Source organism: Mobula birostris, chromosome 25 (assembly GCF_030028105.1).
Source record: "Mobula birostris isolate sMobBir1 chromosome 25, sMobBir1.hap1, whole genome shotgun sequence".
Taxonomy (NCBI): domain Eukaryota; kingdom Metazoa; phylum Chordata; class Chondrichthyes; order Myliobatiformes; family Myliobatidae; genus Mobula; species Mobula birostris.
The window spans coordinates 62286958-62313182 of record NC_092394.1 but is presented as its reverse complement, the minus strand read 5'-3'; the positions used below and the strand labels follow the sequence as shown (position 1 = coordinate 62313182).

The window sequence follows — 26225 nt, the reverse complement described above, 5'->3', positions numbered from 1 at the left end:
TGTAGCTGAAACACAGAGCATAGGGGAAGGCAGCACCTGAAGTGAAACAGAAGGAACCCTTTCATGCCTGCTCCTTACCATGGGTGCTGGTGTAGCCCAGAGAGCTGCTGACCTCATACTGGTGAAGGTGAGGCCGTGGAATCAAGAGGATGTTTGAGATTTTCCCCAGTGAGCTGTCGTCAGAGGCCTGGCTTCGCACCTCCTCTAGAGGCTGGGTCCCTCGTTGCTGGGGGGGACTATTTGAAACATCAAAGGAGCTGGAACTCTTTCTGGTGCTGCTCTCCCGAACAGGCCTGAGGACAGAGACACAAGAAGCTGATCACTCTGCAATACTGCTGTGGGGCTGAGGGTGGCACTGTAGCATATAATTTGAGCAATTAATTTATTACACCAGATAATCACCGATCAGGGTTTAATCCCCTTGCTGTCTGTAAGGATTTTGTACATTCTCATGGTGACCGCATTCCAAAGACATACAGGTTACAGTTACTAAGTTGTGGACATGACATATTGGCAAACGTGCAGCAGTACATGAGGGTTACCCAGCACAATCCTCATTGATTTGATTTGATGTCAACAACGTATTTCACTGTATGTTTTCAAACTTTGACGTAATGTGACAAATAAAGCTAATCTGGTGCACAGCGTTTTAACCAGGGGGCGGAGGACAAATTACTGCACCTGCCCAGCTCTCCATTATGGTTGAAGATCCTAACAGTTGCTGGTACACAAGCCTGTATACAGGCAAGGGTTGGACTGTGTTACACACAGCCTACCAAAACAATGGAATTCAGAAATGATCTCTTATTAATTGAATAATATGGAACACAAAGCACTACAATTTGACACCAGAGTGATAGACCACAGTCTTGTTGGATTAATCTGCTGGAGCCCTTAGAGAATATGATGAGGAGGACAGATGATAATGGTCAGGTTACCAGATGAAGCAAAGAGTGGGAATAAATGGATCATTATTAAGCTGACAGGCTGTGACCAGGTGGATACCACTGTTTTAGTATTGTGTCCTAGCTATTCATGAGATGACTGCAGGGAACCAAATGTCATATTTCCAAGTTTTCTGATGGCTGGGATTGTTTGTAGGGAGGAGGATATCGGGAGGCTTCGGGGGCGGGGGAATGGATCACTTGTGTGAGTGGGTAAGAACATGCAGATCTTGTGGGAAATGTGATGTACACTAATTTGGAGCACCGAATAGAAAGGCTTAGTACCGTATCTTTCAAATGGCAAGGGATTGAGTAATGTTTATATTCAAAGGGACCTAGGTGTCCTTGTACACAAGTCATCAAAAGCCAACATTCAGATGCAGGAGGACTGGGAAGACAAATCATTATTACAAGAGGATTTAGAAATTGGAGCAGTACAACACAAATACAGGCCCTTTGGCCCAACAAGTCCATGGAGACTACAGTGCCCATCCAACTGGTCCCAAATTCTTGTGTTTGGTCCATATTCCTCCAAATCCCACCCCTGCACGTACCAGAAGTGATACTACTATGGAAGTTGTAGCAAGGCAAGGGCTAAGACAATGATTCCAATGGTGGCAGTTACGTGTTCTAAAGAAGCATTAGGGAAAATGAAAGTCATTGGCAGGCGGGGGCGGCAGTACGCAGCGCTCTAACTTGAGGTACGAAATCTGACAGACCGTGTCAACTCGCTGCCGTCATCAACATCTCATAGGCATTCCCATTTGTGTTAATTATTTACTTTAATTTAGCCCCATTAACGTTGGGTAAATACAAATGGTGAGTTCTCTATGAGTCTGAAGGCAGTGAAGCCTTGAATTCTAATCCTGCTAAGAAACAGAAACTACAGAATCTTCAATAGAATGTCACATACCTGGAGTTCAGTTTTATTCCACTCCCGTCAGATCAGAGATGCCCTACATGTCTTATTTGTAATACTGTACTGTCTAATGAAGCCATGAAACCATCAAGATTGCAGGAACTTTTCCAAAAAAAGACACCCTGAAAAGGCTTCTTACGTTATTACTCAGCTCCAGAAGATGAAAGAAGCATTAGAAAAGTGTTGCACACTCGAGCCTTCTGCCAAGAAAGCTAAAAATGACCTTGATAGCAGTCTCATTGCTTCTTATAACATTTCCAAAATGATAGCAAAGTGTGGAAAATCTCATACAATTGGTGAAAGACTAATAATGCCTGCTGTATCAGAAGTGCTGCATCCTGCTGTATCACTATTCTCAAAATGGATGCCAGTACCTTAAAATCAATAACTCTGAGTTGTAACACTGTAGCTCACCGTATTGTCGAAGTGAGTGAAGACATTGAGTATCAACTATGCCAGAGCTACAAAAAACAGAACTGAATAAGTCAACTGTGCAAGACAATGAGGCATTTGCTAATGGTATATTAAAAAAGGAAACGTTTATCAAGAGATTCTCTTTTGTAAAAAAGTTAAAAAACAAAAATCAGCGGAGAATCAAGATACAACAAGCTCAAGATGTATGTTGAGGATAAAAGTATTCTGATTAGGAACATGATTTCTTGTGCAACAGATAGAGCACTAAATATGACAAGTTACCACACCAGTTTAGTGATATTTATGAAAAAAGAAGTTCCAAGTATGTTTGCAATCCATTGTGTAATTCATCATCAATGTCTCACAGCTAAAAACCTCAGCTAACAACATTTTTCAAGTATGACTCTTGTTATATATGCTATCAACAAAATTAAAGCTCATCTATTAAATAGTACAATATTTCCGCAGTAATGCCAAGATAACAATGAAGAATTTGAACATTTGCTTCTTCACACTGAAGTGCATTGCCTATCAAAAGGCTGCTGCTTAAAATGTTTCTTTGATCTTTTTAATACTGTAGTTGAATTTTTGCTCAAAGTCGACAAGAGCGTGGGAAACAGTTGAACTTCTACATGGAGATGTGACATACCTGGCTGATCTGCACGACAAAATGAACATTCTAAATATGAAACTGCAGGGTGAGAATTTCAATTTAATCTAGGCAAAATGTGCTGAGTCTACTTTTATTGGAAAATTGGTAATATACATACAGAACATTGGGAGAAGAATGTTTTCACAATTTCCCTGCATGGAAAGTATGACAGTCTCTTTCATGGACAGTGATTTACAAGAGTACTGCTTACACCTGCAGTCACTGAAGAAGAATTTTCAGAATCGATTCAAGAATTTGAACAATCTGGAAATTCCGGATTGGGTTATTAACTCATTTCTTTGCAAGGTGGAAGAATAGGAAGAGTGATTGCAAAACAAAACTATCAAAATTCAAGATTGATGGAGAAGCAAAATTGCTTTTCAAAAATGTCGGCTTTTGTGGTATGTGGCTACACTGTCATATTAAGTTTCCTGGTCTTTGGAGAAGAATCCTCCGACCTTGTTGAAAGAGGCTTCAGTGCAGTGAACCACATACTCACAAAAAAAAACAGAAACCACTTGGACATTGCTACACATGGGGACTTAAGTCTTTTGCTGTCATAACTTAAACCAAATATTTCAGCTCTTGCTAAAAACTATCAAGCTCAAGGATCACATTGATATCAAAGCTGCTGTACAGTGCACAGGTACTGTGTAAGCTAGGTTTAAAGGCATAAATAATTAAAGCAGAATAATTTTTCTCATGTACACATATGGTAGGTGTTTTTACACTATGGGTCGCTAGAAAGAATATTGTGCTTTGGGGGGTGTTTTCAAGTATAAAGGTGCTTTAAGGGGGCATTGGGCTAAACAAGGTTTGGAAAACACTGGGTTAAGGTAATCTCTAGATAAGGACAGCCAACAGATAGTGTGCAGTCAACCCAGGCAAGAGAGGCCTTTGAAGAAAGATCTTTGAGGAGCAGAGCTTCCACTTGCACAGCAGAGGATCAGAACCATTTGACATATGGAGACAAGATAAGAATGCAAGGCACACACCAACTGGGGGCTATTATCTTCAAAGGATTATCAGTTGTTAGTTTGTAGTTTCTGTGGATTTTTAACACCTGTATTGTGAATCATGGTTGATCGTGCAAATAAGGAATTTGAACCATACACAAGGTTACCAATTAGTCAACATGTGTTACTGCTAATCAATTCTATATATTAAAAAAAGTGGTATTTCTGTTCAAATGTCAGAATGTTCTCCTTGTGCACAAGTAAATAAATGTAAATGAGGAATGAGTGAGTTTTCAGAGTCCACTGATGACAGTACCTGCCTCAACCACTTCCTCTTGCAACTCATTCCATATACTGACCACCCTCTCCATCAAAAACTTACCTCGCAGATTCCTTCAAATCTTTCCCTTCACACCCTAAACATCTATCCCCTAATTTTGGGCTTCTCTCTGCTGGGGAAAAGGCCGTTAGCATCCATTTGAGTGCAGAAGTACAAATGTTTACAGCAATTATAAATGGGCTCAGAGAGATTGCACCTTGAGAACTGTCTATGGTTTTGGACTTCCCAGCTCATGAAAGTTGTACTTTCAAGCTCCCACCAGGCATTACACAGGGAGGAACATTTCCCCTGATGAAATTTAGAAGCAGGGAGGCGGAGGAGTGGGTGGCCATGAGAAGATTAGGACAGAAAGGAGGATGAATTTCTCTGCACAGAGATTAGCAAATCTGCATGTACTCAGATTTCTGGATATTAGGGGAATTCAAAGAATTTAAGAATATTGCAAAGAGTATTATGGAATTAGATCAGTGATTGTGATACCTGGCAGAGTAGGCTCAAAGGAAAAACAGCTGACATCTGCTGGAGTTGTTGCAAACAATTGTTGGTTTACCTCAGCAGGGGCTGGAAGTAGGCAGCAGCTGTTCTCTGTCCCTTCACTGAGAAAATCGAATTCAAGAAAGGAAAGGAGGTAGCTCACGATAAATTCTGCACTCCCAAAGCATTGAACAACAATCACACAGCTCACCTGAAAGAGGTGGGCCTCTGGGTCCGAGGAGGCCCCAGTAAGCGGAACACCTGAGCATCATACGCATCGTAATCCACCTGGATCGGGAGGCTGTTCTCCGATTCCTTCGGGCTACTGGCGCCAATGGCTGAAGATGAAACAAAGCACAATGAGCAAGGGTGACACCTGCGAATAATCATGCTTCTCTCCTTCAGTGCCTGGTGACCTCTCTACCAGTCCTCACAGTGTCACCACCGTCTCAAGCAGCAACGCCACAGAGGTGGAAAGAAGATCGGGCTCAAGACGGCTTCCAAATGCTCTTGGTCAAATTATCAGCCGAGATGCTTAACAAATTCAATTGCAAATTCTAGAATGACAAATGGGCTCTGATACTGCACCTGGAGAATTACACTTCCAAACAGTTCACTTCATCCTCCCTCACTCACCCACCTACCTACTTACGTACCTTCCCCCTCACTTATCTCACCTATCACTTACCAGCTTGCACACCTTCCCCTCTTTCCCCCTCCCAACATTCTTCCTCAGGCTTTTTTCTCCTTCCTTTCCAGTCCTGAAGAAGGGTCTTGGCCCAAAATGTCGACTGTTTATTCACTTTCATATATGCTGCCTGACCTGCTGAGTCCCTGCATCATTTTGTACGCATTGCTCTGGATTTCCAGCACCTGCAGAATCTCTTGTGTTTATGAGGTTTCAGTGAGTTCAAAGCCAACATAGAAAATCTACAGCACAAATCAGCCTTTTGGCCCACAAAGCTGTGCCGAATATGTTCTTACCTTAGAAATTACCTAGGGTTACCCATAGCCCTCTATTTTTCTAAGCTCCATGTACTCTATTGTATCCACCTCCACCACTGTCACCGGCAGTCCATTCCCCACACTCACCACTCTCTGCGTAAAAAACTTACCCCTGACATCTCCTCCATCCCTGCTTCCAAGCACCTTAAAACTGTGCCCTCTCATTCTAGCCATTTCAGCCCTGGGAAAAAGCCTCTGACAATCCACACAATCAATGCTACTCATCATCTTATACACCCCTATCAGGTCACCTCTCATCCTCCATCGCTCCAAGGAGAAAAGGCCAAGTTCACTCAACATATCCTCATAAGGCATACTCCCCAATCCAGACAACATGCTTGTAAATCTCCTCTGCACCCTTTCTATGGTTTCCACATCCCTTCTTTAGTGAGGCGACCAGAACTGAGCACAGTACTCTAAGTGGGGGTCTGACCAGGGTCCGATTTAGCTGAAACATTACCTCTCGGCTCCTAAGCTCAGTCCCATGATTGATGAAGGCCAATGCACCTTATCCCTTCTTAACCAGAGTCAACCTGCGCTGCAGCTTTGAGTGTCCTGTTGACTCAGACCCCAAGATCCCTCTAATCCTCCACACTGCCAAGGGTCTTACCATTATATTACGCCATCATATTTGACCTACCAAAATGAACCACCTCACACCTATCTGGGTTGAACTCCATCTGGCACTTCTCAGTTCAGTTTTGCATCCTATCAATGTCCCGCTGTAACCTCTGACAGCCCTCCATACTACCCACAACACCCCCAACCTTTGTGTCACCAGCAAATTTACTAACCCATCCCTCCACTTCCTCATCCAGGTAATTTATAAAAATCACGAAGAGTAGGGGTCCCAGAACAGATCCCGAAGGCACTCCACTGGTTGCTGACCTCCATGCAGAATATGATCTGTCTACAACCGCTATTTGCCTTCTGTGGGCAAGCCAGTTCTGGATCCACAAAGCAATGTCCCCTTGGATCCCATGCCTCCTTATTTTCTCAATAAGCCTTACATGGGGTAACTTATCAAATGCCTTGCTAAAATCCAAATACACTACATCTACTGCTCTACCTTCATCAATGTGTTTAGTCACATCCTCAAAAAATTCAATCAGGCTCAGAAGGCTCATAATGCCTTTGACAAAGCCATGTTGACTATTCCTAATCATATCATGCCTCTCAGGATCTTCTCCATCAATTTACCAACCACTGAACTAAGACTCACTGGTCTATAGTTTCCTGGGCTATCTCTACTCCCTTTCTTGAATACGGGAACAACATCTGCAATGCTCCAACCCTCCGGAACCTCTCCCGTCCCCTTTGATAATGCAAAAATCATCACCAGAGGCTCAGCAATCTCCTCTCTCACCTCCCACAGTAGCCTGGGGTACATCTCATCTGGTCCCAGTGACTTATCCAAACTTGATGCTTTCCAAAAGCTCCAGCACATCCTCTTCCTTAATATCTATATGCTCAAGCTTTTCAGTCCACTGTAAGTCATCTCTACAAATGCCAAGATCCTTTTCCGTAGTGAATACTGAGCAAAGTATTCATGAAGTACCTCTGCTATCTCCTCTGGTTCCATACACACTTTTCCACTGTCACACTTGATTGGTCCTATTCTCTCACATCTTATCCTCTAAGTTTTCATATACTTGTAGAATGCTCTGGGGTTTTCCTTAATCCTGTCCGCCAAGTCCTTCTCATGGCCCCTTCTGCCTCTCCTAATTTCCATCTTAAGCTCCTTCCTGCCAGCCTTATAATTTTCTAGATCTCTATCATTACCTAGTTTTTTGAACCTTTCCTAAGCTCTTCTTTTCTTCTTGACTGGATTTACAACAGCTTTTGTACACCACGGTTCCTGTACCCTACCATCCTTTCCCTGTCTCATTGGAATGTACCTATGCAGAACTCCACGCAAATATCCCCTGTACATTTGCCACATTTCTTCCGTACATTTCCTTGAGAACATCTGTTCCCAATTTATGCTTCCAAGTTCCTGCCTGATAGCCTCATATTTCCCCTTACCCCAATTAAACGCTTTCCTAACTTGTCTGTTCCTATCCCTCTCCAATGCTATGGTAAAGGTGAGAGAATTGTGATCATTATCTCCAAAATGCTCTCCCACTGATAGATCTGACACCTGACCACGTTCATTCCCAATACCAGATCAAGTACAGGCTCTCCTCTTGTAGGCTTATCTACATATTGTGTCAAGAAACCTTCCTGAACACACTAAACAAACTCCACGCCATCTAAACCCTTCACCCTAGGGACATGCCCATCGATATTTGGGAATATTAAAATCTCCCACCACAACAACCCTGTTATTATTACACCTTTCCAGAATCTGTCCCCCTACCTGCTCCTCGATGTCCCTGTTATTATTGGGTGGTCTATAAAAGACACACAGTAGAGTTATTGACCCTTTCTTGTTCCTAACTTCCACCAACAGAGACTCAGCAGACAATCCCCGCATGTCTTCCTCCTTTTCTACAGCCATGACACTATCTCTGATCAACAGTGCCACACCCCCAACTCTTTTACCTCCTTCCCTGTCCTTTCTGAAACATCTAAAGCTGGCCTTCGAAGTAACCATTCCTACCCGAGCCATCCAAGTCTCTGTAATGGCCACAACATCATAGCTCCAAGTACTGAACCACACTCTAACCTCATCCGCTTTGTTCATAATACTCCTTGCATTAAAATGGACACACCTCAAACCATCGGTCTGAGCATGTCCCTTATCTGTCACCTGCCTATCCTCCCTCTCCCACTGTCTCCAAGCTTTCTCTATTTGTGAACCAACCGCCTCTTCCTCCATCTCTTCAGTTCAGTTGCCACCTCCAGCAATTCTAATTAAAACTCTCCTCAATAGGCTTAGCAAACGTCCCCGCCAGGATATTGGTCTCCCTGGGATTTAAGTGCAACCTGTCTTTTTTGTACAGGTCACACCTGCCCCAAAAGAGGTCCCAATGATCCAGAAATCTAAATCCCTGCCCCCTGCTCCAATCCCTCAGCCATGCATTTATTCTCCACCTCACTCTATTCCAATACTCACCGTTGCATGGCACAGGCAGTAATCCTGAGATGACTACCTTTGTGGTTCTGCTTCTCAACTTCTTTCCTAACTCCCTGTAGTCTCTTTTCAAGACCTCCTCACTTTTCCCACCAATACGTACCATGACCTCTGGATGTTCTCCTTCCCACTTCAGGATATCTTGGATGCAGTCAGAAACATCCTGAACCCTGGCACCTGAGAGGCAAACTACCATCCGAGTTTCTTTCCTGCGTCCACAAAATCGCTTGTCTGATCCCCTAACTGGCACTGTTGTCCAGGAGGGAAGGAGGGAGAAGAGGAATGCGGTAGTCATAGGGGATTCTATAGTCAGGGGAACGGACAGGAGATTCTGTGAGCCTGATAGAGATACCCGCATGGTGTGTTGCCTTCCATGTGCCAGGGTACGGGATGTCTCGGATCGGGTCCAGAATATTCTGAAGGGGGTGGGTGAGCAGCCAGTTGTCTTGGTACATGTTGGTACCAATGACACAGACAGGACAAAGGAGAAGGTCCTGAAGAGAGATTTCTGGGAGTTAGGAAGGAAGCTAAGAAGCAGGACCTCCAGGGTAGTAATCTCGGGATTGCTACCTGTGCCATGTGCTAGCAAGGGCAAGAATAGTAGGATCAGGCAGATGAATGCGTGGCTGAGAGACTGGTGCAGGGGGCAGGGCTTCAGATTCTTGGATAATTGGGATCTCTTCTGGGCGAAGTATGACCTGTTCAAAATGGACAGGTTGCATCTGAACCTGAAGGGGACCAATATCCTGGCGGGAAAGTTTAATAAAGCTGTTAGGGAGGGTTTAAGCTAATTTGGCAGGGGGATGGGAACCGGAATGATAGAACGGAGGAAGGGGAAGACAGAAAAAAATCTAAGATAGTGAGCAGTAAAGATGTCAGGAAAGGCAGGCAGGTGATGGGGCAAATTTGTAGCCATTGGGATGAATTGCAGTGCAATAAAGTTGCAGTGAAATCAAAGCGAAAAGTACCAATGTCTTAAGGTGTTATACTTAAATGCACGCAGCATAAGGAATAAGGTGGATGATCTTGTCGTACAGCTACAGATTGGCAGGTATGATATTGTGGCTAAAGGATGCATGTCTCTGGGAGCTGAACGTCTAAGGATACACAGTGTATCGGAAGGATAGGAAGGTAGGCAGAGGGGAAGGCGTGGCTTTATTGGTAAGAAATGATATTAAATCATTAGAAAGAGGTGATATAGGATCGGAAGGTGCAGAATCTTTATGGGTTGAGCTAAGAAATCGCAAGGGTAAAAGAACCCTGATGGCAGTTATTTATAGGCCTCCAAACAGCTGCAGTGATGTGGACTACAAATTACAACAGGAAATAGAAAAAGCTTGTCAGAAGGGCAGTGTTATGATAATTGTGGGGGATTTTAACATGCGAGTGGATTGGGAAAATCAGGTTGGCACTGGATCTTGAGAGAGAGAATTTATAGAATGTCTGCAAGATGGCTTTTTAGAACAGCTTGTTGTTGAACCCACTAGGGGATCAGCTGTTGAGCGCACTGGGGGATTGGGTATTGTGAAATGAACCGGAAGTGATTAGACAGATTGAGGTGAAGGAACCCTTAGGACGCAGTGATCATAACATGATTGAGTTCACTGTGAAATTTGAAAAAGAGAAGCCGAAATCTGATGTGTTGGTATTTCAGTGGAGTAAAGGAAATTACAGCGTTATGAGAGAGGAACTGGCCAAAGTTGACTGGAAAGGGACACTGGCGGGAAAGACGGCAGAGTAACAGTGGCTGGAGTTTATGCGAGAAGTGAGGAAGGTGCAAGACAGGTATATTCCAAAAAAGAAGAAATTTTCGAATGGAAAAAGGATGCAACCGTGGTTGACAAGAGAAGTCAAAGCCAAAGTTAAAGCAAAGGAGAGGGCATACAAGGAAGCAAAAATTAGTGGGAAGACAGAGGATTGGGAAGTTTTTAAAAGCTTACAAAAGGAAACTAAGAAGTCATTAAGAGGGAAAAGATTAACTATGAAAGGAAGCTAGCAAATAATATCAAAGAGGATACTAAAAGCTTTTTCAAGTATATAAAGAGTAAAAGACAGTTGAGAGTAGATATAGGATCAATAGAAAATGATGCTGGAGAAATTGTAATGGCAGATAAGGAGATGGCGGAAGAACTGAACGAGTATTTTGCATCAGTCTTCACTGAGGAGGCCATCAGCAGTATAGCGGACACTCAAGGGTGGCAGGGAAGAGAAGTGTGCGCAGTCACAGTTACGACAGAGAAAGTATTCAGGAAGCTGAATAGTCTATAGGTAGATAAATCTCCAGGATCAGATGGAATGCACCCTCGTGTTCTGAAGGAAGTAGCTGTGGAGATTGCGGAGGCATTAGCGGTGATCTTTCAAAAGTCGATAGATTCTAGCATGGTTCAGGAGGACTGGAAGATTGCAAATGTCACTCCTCTATTTAAGAAGGGGGCAAGGAAGCAAAAAGGAAATTACAGACCTGTTAGCTTGACATCTGTGGTTGGGAAGTTGTTGGAGTCGATTGTCAAGGATGAGGTTTACAGAATACCTGGAGGCATCTGACAAGATAGGCAGAACTCAGCATGGATTCCTTAAAGGAAAATCCTGCCTGACGAGCCTATTACAATTTTTTGAGGAAATTACAAGTAGGCTAGACAAGGGAGATGCAGTGGATGTTGTATATTTTGATTTTCAGATGGCCTTTGACAAGGTGCCACACATGAGGCTACTTAACAAGAGCCCATTGAATTACGGGAAAGTTACATACGTGGATAGAGTGTTGGCTGATTGGCAGGAAACAGAGAGTGGGAATAAAGGGATCCTATTCTGGTTGGCTGCCGGTTACCAGTGGTGTTCCACAGGGGTCTGTGTTGAGGCTACTTCTTTTTACATTGTTCATCAATGATTTGGATTATGGAATAGATGGCTTTGTGGCTAAGTTTGCTGACGACACGAAGATAGATGGAGGGGCCGGTAGTGCTGAGGAAACGGAGAGTCTGCAGAGAGATTTGGATAGATTGGAAGAATGGGCAAAGAAGTGGCAAATGAAATACAATGTTGGAAAGTATATGGTTATGCACTTTGGCAGAAGAAATAAATGGGCAGACTACTATTTAAATGGGGAAAGAATTCAAAGTTCTGAGATGCAACGGGACTTGGGAGTCCTTGTACAGGATACCCTTAAGGTTAACCTCCAGGTTGAGTCGGTGGTGAAGAAGGCGAATGCAATGTTGGCATTCATTTCTAGAGGAATAGAGTATAGGAGCAGGGATGTCATGTTGAGGTGCTAGTGAGACCTCACTTGGAGTACTGTGGGCAGTTTTGGTCTCCTTATTTAAGAAAGGATGTGCTGACGTTGGAGAGGGTACAGAGAAGATCCACTAGAATGATTCTGGGAATGAGAGGGTTAACATATGAGGGCCGTTTGTCCGCTCTTGGACTGTATTCCTTGGAGTTTAGAAGAATGAGGGGAGACCTCATAGAAACATTTCGAATGTTGAAAGGCATGGACAGAGTGGATGTGGCAAAGTTGTTTCGCATGATGTGGGGAGTGTAGTACGAGAGGGCATGACTTAAGGATTGAAGGGCGCCCATTCAGAACAGACTCGATGGGCCGAATGGACGACTTCTGCTCCTTTGTCTTATAGTCTTATGGTCTATAGAGTCTCCTATCACTGCTGCCATTCTCTTCCTTCCCCTACCCTTCTGAGCCACAGGGCCAGACTCTGTGCCAGAGACGCAGCTTAACACTCGGCTTAAGATTGAGGTTTTCACTGATTCCACAGCTGGGGCTGACAGAATGGTAAGCACTGGCAGAGAACAGCTCATCCAATCAAGGGCTTCTCAACACCTTTCAAATTCTCAATTGACAACAGATATTTTTAACTTTCCTTCACTTATTTCAACATTTATCACTCCTGTTTTGTTTCCAGACACTCTGAGGAAAGCTGATCATTTCCCTCAGCCCAGACAATGAATGTGCACATCTATAATACAGTTGTCACCCAGGCCCCTCGATACTTTGGGACAGAACTGTGTAATGATGATGAGAACGGCCCATTTACAAGTATGGAGACTGAAAGTGGATTATTGGTTGGACAGGACACATGTCCTAAGTGCAGTACTCTGAGGCGCTGCTCTCAGACACACTGCAACACCACAGGATGTTGTATCGAGGAGGGAGAGGGCTGGAAATACCCACCAGGTCAGACTGTGGCTGTGGGGAAGATTGTCAAAACCACCTGAAAAGTTGGCCCAACACCTGCTCCCTCAGCAAAAGCAGTCTTGACCTGCAGGGATTTCCAGCTCAACTGATTGCTCATTTCAGGTTTCAGGATCTGCATGGTTTTGGCTTCTCACAGGGTCTGTCTAGTGAGGATTTGCCTCCCTTTCTACAGAATCCTCAGTGGGTTTCTGCCAGCTCCTCAGAACAAAGGTGCAGGACTGACACTACTGGTATAGTTTGCACCACAGAGGCAACTATTTATCAGCAGCTATTTGTCTGTGGGAGGCAGCGGACATTCCGGTCTGAGGCACGGATGGAATGCAGCTTTCACATAGCCAACTATCCTGAACTGTCTCCACAATCTACAAACTCACTCTCCAGGACTCTACACCTCATGTTCTCAAAGTTATTTTTTTTAATTGGTTCCTTAAGGTTGTTGTAACCAGGAGTGGTAGTGGGGATTAGTTCTCACTACCTAGTAAATGTACCAAATGGCGTGCATCTCGAATAGCCTTTGACAACCAAGTTGAGCTTCTGGCCTTCACGTGTGGCTTAGTTACTAAGCCCGGTGGAACTGTTTCTACTGACAGGAGAGGGGGCAAAGGCGGGTTACTGCCACCTTAAAGCTAGTCGCTTTTGGCAGATAGTGCTCATCAGCCGTGGTTGGCAGCTCATCTAGAAGGAAAACTCTGATCTGAAATCTCCACTGCCTTGCAGCTATACCCACTCATGGGAAAGGCTTTGGGAGTAAACACCAAGGGAAAACCCGGAGCTGGAATCACTAAAGCAGTCCTACAGTGAGTTCAATGCTGACTTGCTACTTCTGCAATGCTGCTGATACCAAACTGTATCAGTCTATGCTGTTCCTTTGGGTTCATCAGATGCGTGGACAGGGGGAGCCTGCTACATGGGCAACAGCTTGCTCTCCATATTGTGCTGCCCAGGCTTGTGTATCTAGATTTTAGGACATAATATCCATGATCAACTCTGACCAGAGATCTCAGACAGAGATATTTTTATTATTTCCACAATTTGTCTTCTTTTGCACATTGGTTGTTTGTCAGTCTTTGTTATTTATAGTTTTAATAAATTTTATTGTATTTCTTTATTTTCCTGTAGAGCGGGAGGAGAAGATGGAGGCACGACACAGCTTGCAGCAGCCACTCCAGTGAATGATATCTGTTATTTGTCAAGTAGGATACCATGCACAATCCTGATTTGATGGAGACAGACGCGAGAGTACGGAGGAACACCTGGAGAAACTTCTGAAATGCCTGTTTCGCTGCCGCTGCTACTGTGTGATCCAGAATCTCCGGAGCGGAAGGCCCCGAGTCCTCGGCTTTGCTTGCTGCTCGGTGGCCAGGGCGGGGTCGAAGCTCTCAGCAGAGATGGTGCTTGGTGTCGGAGGGCTGGTCGGAGGCTCAAAGTTTTCAGACGGACTCAGAGTTGGGTGCGGTCGGATGCTCCAATGCACCGGCAAGTTTGCAGCGCTTCCGTCTGCGTGAGATGATGGGGCTATTGGGACTTGAGACTTTTTTTTTTACCGCGCCCATGGTCTGCTCTTTATCAAATTACAGTATTGCTTTGCACTGTTGTAACTATATGTTATAATTATGTAGTTTTGTCAGTTAGCCTTGGTTTGTCCTGTGTTTCTGTGATATCTTTCTGGAGGAATATTGTATCATTTTTTAATGCATGCATTTCTAAATGACAATAAACGAGGACTGAGTGTCCTCATAATCTAATCTAAAAATATCTGCAAGAAAATGAATCTCAAGGTAGTATATGGTGACATACATATACATACCATGTACATACATACATACATACCACGATAATGAATTTACGCTGAACTCAGGAAACAATAGAAGGCAAGTTCTGAGCATTTCTTCCATGGCTACAAGATGGTGGTGTTAGCCAGCACACCACTCTCCTACCATCCACAAATATTGTCAGAGAAATGGGTTGGCTGCACACTGTGTACTAAGGAGTGGCCACTCACATTACGCCACAAAGCCTCAGTCACTGCATTCTGATGGAGGACACTTCTCCATGGATTGTCACCTTGTCGTGGTGGAGAGGCTTGTGTGGTCCTGAGATCCCGAGAACAATGCCGTCTGGAGCTATGCTCCTGGTAGGGTCACCCATGGTGGTAAGGTTGAGGGTGAGGTCCCTGATAAAGAACAATCCAACCAAGACCTCAATGGTGGAACAGGCGGACAAAGTCACTTCGAACTCAACGGCTGTGGAGGTGGATGAAGGCTGCAACAAATCCATCAGCTCCAATCGTCGTGGTTTCCATGCCATTGGAATCAGTTGGTTGATTTGTGCAGTATCGTGGGCTTCTTGGAGTGCAACATCAAGTACACGTTAAACAAATACATGCACAGGCATCTTCACTCTGTGGGCCACTTCTTCAGAACAAAGACCATCATCCTCGACCTCGAGGAATAGCCACGACGATGATGGAAGACTCAGCAGGCAGGTGAGCAGAAGAGCGCCAACATCCTGCAGTCTCCAGGTGGTTAGTTGGGAGTCAGCATTTGTAACAATGGAGGGGAAGGAGCAAGTTATAAAGCCATACCACAGAGAAACAGGTCCTTCCGTCCAGCAAGATCCCACCAACCTGACACTAATCCATGTTGTTCTCCGTATGTTCCCAATAACTACTCCATTCACTACAAACCAGGGGAAATTTACACTAGCCAATTAACTTAGCAACCAGCACATTCTTGGGATCTGGGCGAAACCAGAGCCCATGGGGTGGGGGGGCGGGGGGGTTGTGGGAACAGAGAACTCGATGCAAACTCCACACAGACGGCAGCAAGTATCAGGAATGAAGCGGGGTCAGTGCCTCTACCTGATGTGCCACTGCATTTTCCCAAACTTTTGTAAAGACATTATTATAATTTTATTGAATGTTTGTTAATGAGGGAGACAAAATGTTTTTGAAGTTCTGATGTACAGAAAATCTATGTTAACTTATGCTGAATGAACTCAGTGGATCAGCCAGCATGGACAGAGGGAAGTGGCAATTGATGTTTCCAATTGAGACACTTCATCGGAACTAGAAAGAGGAGGTAAAAGTGGAGGCAAAGGAAGAGCGATGGGCTTGATAGGCAGGTGGGTGGGGAGGGGAGTGAGAAGCTGGGAGCTGATGGGTGGAAGTGACTCGGAGCTAAAGAAGATGGAATCTAATAGGAGACGACAAGGACAGGAGATCAGAATCAAGGTCAAGTTTATTATCACTGACATGTGCCATGAAATTTGTTTTTTTTTGTGGGCAGTAGAACAGTGTAATATGCTGTAAGTTACAATAAAATACAAGCAACGCAAACAAGACAGCAAACATCGGCAGACAGTGCTCAGGGGTTCATGGAGCAATCAGAAATCTGATGGTGGGGCAGGCCGGAAGGGGAGCCGGTGGGGCAGGCGGGAAGGGGAGCTGGTGGGAGGAGTGTGTCAGTGATGCACAGATGGAAAGGGTGGGGATAAGAAGATAGGGTGATGGACACAATGGAATAAGGAAAAGAGACAGAGGGATTGGTTACCCGAAATTAGACAAATTGACGTCCATGCATCAGGTTGGAGACTACCCACCTGACAATTTGTTTACTTAGCTCTGTAATGTATTGGGCTGCTACTGCAGAAAGTTAATTGACACTTCATTTATATGCTTTACATCTAAACATAATCTTCAATTGATTGGAGCATGGCTTGCCCTTTATGGCTAAAAAAAACCCATGTCCTCCAAAACCTCACCAACCGGAAGACCAGTTGGCCACCGCAGGTAATCAGGACTCAGGAGTGGGATAAGTGCGCAATGTTCCATGTAATGAGGCAGTTCAGCAGGCCATCCTTTAGAATGGCTACGTCCAGGAGGTTGAGTCACTGGTCTGGACATCAACCCAACTCCAAGTACAGACTCACAGGACCATGTCCACAGCATTGAGAAAACCAAGATGCATAAGTGAAATTAGAAGGGAACCCGAGAAGCACAGAGAGCAAGAAATACATTGGTGGAGAACCAATGATCTCAATAAATACACGAAGAGGAATTCCAGACGGACTAACAGGTCCATTTGCAGTGATGCAAGACAGGGCACCAAAAATAATCCTGCTGTCCACCTTCTCAAAAGGAGCTCAGTATGGAGAAGAGAGCATTCAGAGGGATGAATGAGGTGGGAAGTAGCTGATAGGCATCTGCAAACAGAGAAGGGCCTGGCAGCCTCAGAAAAGAAGACCGCAGGAGCTGAAGGCAGGAATACAGGTAGATCAATGAGGCAAGGAAGCTATCAGGACACATGCCTTAATGAGCCAAGCAAAGAATCCAAGCAGGAAGTGGAGGGGCCAGGTTGTAGAGCACTACAGCACAGAAATGAGCCCTTTGGCCCATCTAGTCCATGCTGACCTTGTCTGCCTGGTCCCATTTACTTGCATCTGGAGCATATCCGTCCAAACCCCTCACTCACATCATGTACCTATCAAAGTCTGGCCTCCTGACAATTAAGACTAAGAGTAGAGGTGATTCATGCAGTTAGGGAGGGGTTGAAATATAGTGAACAGCTACCAGCTTAAAACTTGGAGTAGACAGACTTCAAGCAGTGAGAGGAAGGATGAAAGAGAGTGGAGGCTATTTTAATTCACACCCAGAGGCAGCTGGGGTGCATCTCTCTTCTATCCAGAAGAAGAATGCTGGAAACAGAAATCCTCATCGCATTGGAGATTTCTTTAGAGAAGCATTTGGTGCTCAGTAAACTTACAGACAGAAAACTGGGGAGTGGATCAGGTCTGACATGATGGGCACATGACGTGCTTCCAGGACAATGAATGGTGAAGGTTAAAGGAGACCCTCAACAGTCTGCCAGCCATCAGCCAACTCAGCAGTGTAGATATCTGATATGTTCTTTTCTGAGTCCAAACACCATGTGATCAGAGATCACCCTCACCCCCACATAGATCTGCTTGGTGTCACCAAAGACTAAAGATTAATGCATGAGCTCTGCTGTGAGCAAGTCTAGAATAACTCAGGTACTCAGCAGAACATGGTTGTAGATGAAGCGTATAGTGCCTGCAGGTCAGCACAAAATTGTGGGCCAATGGGCCTGTACTATGCTGTAATATTTAATGTTCTGTGTTTAACCTACAGGGAATCATCCAATTATCTGAGATCAGGACAAGGCCAATTTCACCAAGGGCCAAGATCGATCTAAAGTTTTGATCAAAGTCACCTCAGTTTCTGTCCCTAGAGATGCTGCCTGACCTGCTGAACTTTCCCAGCTTTTTATTTTATTCACAAATCAACACAGTTGGGCAGAAACAGTGTGTTCTCCTTCCAGCTGGTGTGGGAGGAAAGATAGTCAGGGTGCTTGAGCAACTGATGTAATGTCCAGAAACAGAACCGGCCTGATTTGGGATCCCTGGTCACAACTGAGGGGCTGTGAAGTTAAATGTTTCAGCTGTTAGTGGATCTCTCTACTGCTGCTTAGCAACCCTTCATTTAAAAGGCAGAATGCCAGAAGTCAGGAGTTAGCTCAAAAGGATCAAAACCCTGTGGAAAGCTGATCAGTCTCCAGATAAACAACTGGCTCATTTCAACAAGTACATCACTGACAGGTCCCCACAGGGGCTTGCCTCCATCTCTACAGACAAGTGAGAGGCATTACAAGTACTTACCATTATCTCGATTAGTCTTGCCTTTCTCTGCTGGTGTCTGGAGAAACAGAGCAGATGTGAAATGGAGCTGTTTAATAAAATAATTTCAATACAAGAGGTTTAAATTGAATGACCGTACAAACTGGACGAGAAATTCATACTCCGAAACATCCTCCTTAGTGGCACAGTAGCAACACATTTAGATGCCCCTTTCTGTGACCCAGGCAAAGATTAAAGCTTGGGCAAGATTCTCGGTTGCAGGGAATCTAAACCATCTGAACAAGAACCTTTCACAATAGTGACACACCTCAAACCACTTACACTGGTAGCAACCCTACACTGGCCACTGAGTAAACTCAGTCACACCCCTACTACCACAACACCACCACACATTACAGAAGGGCCTACTGCAATCAGGGAGCCTGGCTCAAACTGCTCTTCACTTAGCCAGGGGAACAAAAGCCACGAATAGCTGTCTGGCTTGGCTCTGCTGATCCAGATCAGATCAGGCATAAGCTTGGCACTTTTTACCCATAAGTCGTACAAGACTTAAATAGGCTATTCAGTCCAATGACTCCATACCAGCCTTTACTCATCCAGACCCATCAGTAAGGTCACCCTTCATATCACCCCACCCCTACATACACATTGTTGTATTGGACAAGTCCACTTGAGGATCACTCTTACACAAAGCACTTCAAACTAAGAACCACCTGGATGATTAGCCAAAGGCTCCCGTGTTAGATCTTTAAACTCAATGCTTCAAATTTTGAGAAAGCTTTAATATTTCAGCCTCAACCAATGCACAACTCACCTTCCTTGCTGCCAGCTTGATGCGAGGAGTGAAGCCATTACAATACAACTGACTCTGAGAGGTGTAAAAGCTACAAGTAAACAGAAGAGACTGAGTCAGTTCATCCGTTAGTCAGTCAGTCTAAGTCTAGCCTGGTCTGGAAACAGAAAAGTCTACAGAGAGGTAGATGCAGCACAGTCCATCACAGGCAAAACCCTCCCCACCATTAAGCACATCTACAAGGAGCACAAATACATGAAAGCAGCATTCATCCAGGCAATACTCTCTTCTCGTTGCTGCCACTGGGAAGGAGGTACAGGAGCCTTGGATCCCACACTACCAGGTCCAAGAACAGTTATTGCCCTTCAACCACCAGAATCCTGAACCAGCATGGGTAACTTCACTCAACACTGAGCTCATTCCACAACCAATGGACTAACTGCAATTCATGTAATTTATTTACTTATTAACTTTTGTTTGCACCATTTGTCTTCTTTTGCACATTAGTTGATTTTGTCTTTGTGAGCAGTTTCTCACTGGGTCTACTGTATGTCTTTGTTTTTCCTGTAAATGCCTGCAAGAAAATGAACCTCAGGGCCATATATGGTGACATATTCTTTAACAGGGATCTCCCAACCAACTAGACCTTGTTGAACTAACAAAAGCACCAATGAACTGGGTGCTGGTGAATAATCTCAAAAAGGCAGGAGGAGAAGATGGCAGTGCGCCGCGCGTGCGCAGCTCTCCGGTGAAAAATGATGTTGTATCTGTTAAATAGGGGCCGTGGACAATTCTGATTTGATGGAGAATGGACGTGAAAGCACAGAGGAACATCTGGAGAAATTTCTGAAACACCCATCCGCTGCTGTTGTTACTGTGTGGTTGGGAATCTTTTGGAGGGTAGACCCCAAAATCACCGGCCTTGCCTGCTTTTGGCAACCGAGAAGGAGGTCTAATCGTTCAGACAGAGATGGCGCTCAGTACTCGGTGTCAGAGAGCTGATCAGAGCTCGAAGTTTTCGGATGACTCAGAGTCCGATTGTGGTTGGCATTGCAGGGAGAGTTTTTCTTCCTTCTCCCATCTGCGTGAGATGTGGGACATTTGAGAAACTTTGAACTTTACTGTGCTCACAGACTTCTTCATCAAGTTATGGTATTGTTACACTGTTTGTAACTATATGTTATAAGTATGTGGTTTTGTCAGTTTTTTCAGTCTTGGTCTGTCCTGTGTTTTGTGATATCACACTGGAGGAAATATTGTATCATTTCTTAATGCATGCATTACTAAATGACAATAAAAGAGGACTACGTGTCATAATCATATATTCCTGCATTGATAATAAACCCACTGTGAACTTTAACAGGGATCTCCCAACCAACTAGACCTTGTTGATCTCACAAAAGCACCAATGAACTGGGTGGTGGTAAATAATCTCAAGCTCTTCAGTGCAGAGTTTGGGTGGATTTGACCCAGAACTAGCCCATTCCCTGTCTCCAGTGTTGACTCCAGTCTTTGCCCTTCTGCCCCCTCTCTCCCCATGATTGGTTGTCCATCATATCCAACGATGACAGTCAGACCTGTGCAGTTCTTTAGATGAGATGAAATGGACAAAGAAAACTGTGCGGGAGAATTTTTAAAGTGGAGAAGCCATTGCACAGGAGTAGTTCCACTCGAACTCAGAAGTCCCGGTCCACTGGTACGACTAGTCATCACAACTGTGGGTTTCCTTGGTTGCAGTGGATGACTATGACTTCTTCTATGCCTCGTCATCCCCTTCACTCTGAAGAAAGACTGCACAAGCACGTGGACGTCAGCCAGTTAGAACAGCGGGAAGGTTTTAAAAGGAGACGATTATTTCTTCAGCAGTTTGATTGAGGTACGACTGTGCAAGCGCATGGACGTCAGCTAGTTAGAACAGTAAGAAGAGCTTAAAGGAGACAGCTGTACAGAGTGGGTGACAGAGTAGAGGGAGACAGAGAAGGAGAGCTTTGGCTCAACGGGACTTCGGTGATAACGGGTCAAGGTTGCCTGTGTAGAATACAGACAGGAAGTCTGTGTGTGAGGCCGGTGTTCTGTGCTCGGTGTCAGATGTGGGAGGTCCAAGAGACTCCCAGCCTCCAGGACAGCATTAGGGAACTGGAGATGCAGCTCGATGACCTTCATCTGGTCAGGGACAGCGAGGAGGTGATAGAGAGGAGTGATAGGCAAGTAGTCACACCGGGGCCTCGGGAGACAGATAAGTGGGTAACAGTCAGGAGAGGGAAGGGCAAGAGTCAGATACTAGAGAGTACCTCTGTGGCTGTCCCCCTTAACAATAAGTACTCCTGTTTAAGTACTGTTTGCGGAGGAGGGGGGGACAGCCTACTTGGGAGCAGCAACAGTGTCTGCGCCTCTGGCACAGAGTCTGGCCCTGTGGCTCAGAAGGGTAGGGAAAGGAAGAGGATGGTAGCAGTGATTGGGGACTCTACAGTTAGGGGGTCAGACAGGCGATTATGGGGACGCAGGAAAGAAACATTGATGGTAGTTTGCCTCCCAGGTGCCAGGGTCCGAGATATTTCTGATCACGTCCACGATATCCTGAAGTGGGAAGGAGAGCAGCCAGAGGTCCTGAAAACAGACTACAGGGAGTTAGGAAGGAAGTTGAGAAGCAGGACCTCAAAGGTAGTAATCTCGGGATTACTGCCTGTGCCACGCGACAGTGAGTATGGGAATAGAGTGAGGTGGAGGATTAATGCGTGGCTGAGGGATTGGAGCAGGGGGCAGGGGGCAGGGATTCAGATTTCTGGATCATTGGGACCACTTTTGGGGCAGGTGTGACCTGTACAAAAAGGACCAATATTCTGGCAGGGAGGTTTGCTAGAGCTACTGGCGAGACTTTAAACTAGAAATGCTGGGGAGTGGGAACCAAATTGAAGAGACAGAGGAAGAGGCAATTGGCTCACAAATGAAGAAAGCTTGGAGTCAGTGTGAGAGGAAGAATAGGCAGGGGATAGAGAAGTCATGCGGACATACCGATGGTTTGAGATGATGCTATTTTAATGCAAGGTGTATTATGAACAAAGGGGCTGAGCTTAGAGCGTGGATCAGTACTTGGAGCTATGATGTTGTGGCCACTACAGAGACTTGGAGGGCTCAGGGACAGGAATGATTACTTAGAGTGCCAGGCTTTACATGTTTCAGAAAGGACAGGGAGGGAGGCAAAAGAAGGTGGGGTCGTGGCACTGCTGATCAGATATAGTGTCAGAGCTGCAGAAAAGGAGGAAGTCATGGAGGGATTGTTTACGGAGTCTCTGTGGGTAGAAGTTAGGAACAGGAAGGGGTCAATAACTCTACTGGGTATTTTTTATAGACCACACAATAGTAACAGGGACATCGAGGAGCAGATAAGGAGACAGATTCTGAAAAGGTGTAAAAACAATAGGGTTGTCGTGGTGGGAGATTTTAATTTCCCAAATATTGACTGGCATCTCCCTGGAGGGGTTTAGATGGCGTGGAGTTTTTTAGGTGTGTTCAGGAAGGTTTCTTAACACAATATTAAGGGAGATTACGGGAGCTGGGGCTTTACTTTCTGGAGAGGAGGAGGATGAGGAGACATGAGTGAGGTATACAAGATATTAAGAGGACTAGATAGAGTGGATAGCCAGCGCCTCTTCCCCAGGGCACCACTGCTCAATACAAGAGGACATGGCTTTAAGGTAAGGGATAGGAAGTTCAAGGGGGATATGAGAGGAAGGTTTATTCACTCAGAGTGGTTGTTGCATGGAATACACTGCCTGAGTCAGTGGTGGAGGCAGATACACTAGAGAAATTTGAGAGACTACTAGACATGTATATGGAGGAATTTAAGGTGGGGGGGGGGGTTTAAGGGTCAGCACAACATTATGGGCCAAAAGGCCTGTACTGTGCTGTACTGTTCTATGTTCTATATTCTAATATGTAGTTAAGTCTACAAGAGGAGAGGTATTGGGAAATGAACCTGGTCAGGTGTCAGATTTCTCAGTGGGAGAGCATTTTGAAGATAGTGATCACAATTCTATCTTCTTTACCATAGCATTGGAGAGGGATAGGAACAGACAAGTTAGGAAAGTATTAAATTGGAGTAAGGGGAAATATAAGGCTATCAGGTAGGAACTTGGAAGCATAAATTGGGAACAGATGTTCTCAGGGAAATGCACATAAGAAATGTTTCAAATGTTTAGGGGACATTTGCGTGAAGTTCTGCGTAGGTACATTCCAATGAGACAGGGAAAGGATGGTAGGGTACAGGAACCGTGGTGTACAAAGGCTGTTGTAACTCTAGTCAAGAAGAAAAGAAAAGCTTAAGAAAGGTTCAAAAAACTAGTTCATGATAGAGATCTTGAATATTATAAGGCTAGCAGGAAGAAGCTTAAGAATAAAATTAGGAGAGGCAGAAGGGGCCATGAGAAGGCCTTGGCGGACAGGATTAAGGAAAACCCCAAAGCATTCTGCAAGAGCAAGAGGATAAGATGTGAGAGAATAGGACCAATCAAGTGTGACAGTAGAAAACTGTATGGAACGGGAGGAAATAGCGGAGTTACTTAATGAATACTTTGCTTCAGTATTCACTACAGGAAAAGATCTTGGCGATTGTAGGGGTGACTTACAGTGGACTGAAAAGCTTGAACATATATATATATATATATATATATATATATATATATATATATATATATATATATATATATATATTAAGAAAGAGGATGTGCTGGAGCTTCTGGAAAGCATCAAGTTGGACAAGTCACTGGGACTGGACAAGATGTACCCCAGGTTACTGTGGGAGGCGAGGAAGGAGATTGCTAAGCCTCTGGCGATGATCTTTGCATCATCAATGGGGACAGGAGAGGTTCTGGAGAATTGGAGGCTCGCAAATGTTGTTCCCTTATTCACGAAAGGGAGTAGAGCTAGCCCAGGAAATTATACACCAGTGAGTCTTACTTCAGTGGTTGGCAAGTTGATGGAGAAGATCCTGAGAGGCAGGATTTATGAAAATTTGGAGAGGCATAACATGACTAGGAATAGTCAGCATGGCTTCGTCAAAGGCAGGTCGTGCCTTACGAGCCAGATTGAATTTTTTGAGGATGCGACTAAACACATTGATGAGGGTAGAGCAATAGATGTAGTGTATATGAATTTCAGCAAGGCACTTGATCAGGTACCCCATGCAAAGTCTATTGAGAAAGTAAGGAGGCATGGGATACAAGTGGACATTGCTTTGTGGATCCAGAATTTGCTTGCCCACAGAATGCAAAGAGTGGTTATGGACAGGTCATATTTTGCATGGAGGTCGGTCACCAGGTGTGTGCCTCAAGGATCAGTTCTGGGACCCTTACTCTTCGTGATTTTTATAAATGATCTGGATGAAGAAGTTGAGGGATGGGTTAGTAAATTTGCTGATGACACAAAGGTTGGAGGTGTTGTGGATAGTGTGGAGGTCTGTCAGAGGTTACAGCTGGACATTGATCGGATGCAAAACTGGGCTGAGAAGTGGCAGATGGAGTTCAACCCAGATATGTATGAGGTGGTTCATTTTGGTAGGTCAAATGTGATGGCAGAATATATTATTAATTGTAAGACTCTTGGCAGTGTGGAGGATCAGAGGGATCTTGGGGTCCGAGTCCAGAGGACACTCAAAGTTGTTATTCAGGTTGACTCTGTGGTTAAGAAGGCATATCATGCACTGGCATTCATCAACCGTGGATTGAGTTTAGGAGCCGACTGGTGTTGCAGACCCCACTTGGAGTATTGTGCTCAGTTCTGGTCACCTCACTATAGGAAGGATATGGAAAGCATAAAATGGGTGCAGAAAAGATTTACAAAGTGTTGCCTGGATTGTGCAGCATGCCTTATGAGGATAGGTTGATTGAACTCAGCCTTTCCTTCGTGGAGCGATGGTGGACGACAGGTGACTGATAGAGGTGTATAAGATGATGAGAGGCATTGATTGTGTGGATAGTCAGAGGCTTTTTCCGAGAGCTGAAATGGCTAACACGAGAGGGCATAGTTTTAAGGTGCTTGGAAGCAGGTACAGAGAAGATGTTAGGGGTAAGTATTTTTTTAAAGCAATGAGTGGTGAGTGCATGGAATGGCAATGGGTAACCCTAGGTAATTTCTATAGTAAGGACATGTTCGGCACAGCTTTGTGGGCCAAAGGGCCTGTATGGTGCCGTTGGCTTTATAATATTTTTACTGTTCCCATACATCTCTCACAAGCTTACCTCTCTTCCTCTTGCCTCTCCATACCACCAGTTAAAACCCAGTCAAGATGCACAGGTGTGAAGGGTGGGTCTGCCACAACATGAGTATATACAGAGAATTGTGGCAAGTTTGGCCAAAGGTGAACAGGGGTCTGAGCCAGGTGGGAGTGTGTTGCTGAGTCTTGGCCCGACCTCAGATAGTCTGGTGGATTTGAAACTGTTCAGTTTCGGGGCCTTCATCCACATTTAACCACCACATCTCACCTTTGCTGGCACGGGAGCAGATCCACTTAACCTTCCTGTCCATGCCCAACAATAATGTTTCACACATTGGTGGTCTACAGTCCTGTGCTTCACATTCTATCCTGATGGAACAGTCGCCTTTGCCACAGCTGAGTGCAGCAGTAGGAGTTCTGAAACTGGTGACCCTCTCTCTTTACGTTAGTGCTGGGTGGTATCTGGGTTTGGAGAGGAAGGAGCCTTCCGGAAACACAGGAAGCAGACTCTTGACCTTCCAATTAATTGCTCAGAGACGAAGGTTAAACAAAAACAGAACCTAGAAAACTATAGCACAG

The 26225-nt window shown here is 44.8% G+C and overlaps 1 protein-coding gene across 8 annotated transcripts in view; it reads right to left on the bottom strand.

The window, feature by feature from the left end:
• Positions 1 to 26225, bottom strand: part of depdc5 (DEP domain containing 5, GATOR1 subcomplex subunit) — a 234001-nt gene that overhangs the window by 138878 nt on the left and 68898 nt on the right. For all 8 annotated transcript variants that reach the window (XM_072243711.1, XM_072243716.1, XM_072243712.1 and 5 more), the window contains exons 17-20: positions 19457 to 19526; positions 18664 to 18700; positions 4911 to 5037; positions 79 to 293 (exon numbers count right to left, since the gene is read on the bottom strand). In XM_072243711.1, coding sequence (XP_072099812.1) covers positions 79 to 293; positions 4911 to 5037; positions 18664 to 18700; positions 19457 to 19526 — 449 coding nt within the window. The remainder of the gene's footprint in view (positions 1 to 78; positions 294 to 4910; positions 5038 to 18663; positions 18701 to 19456; positions 19527 to 26225) is intronic.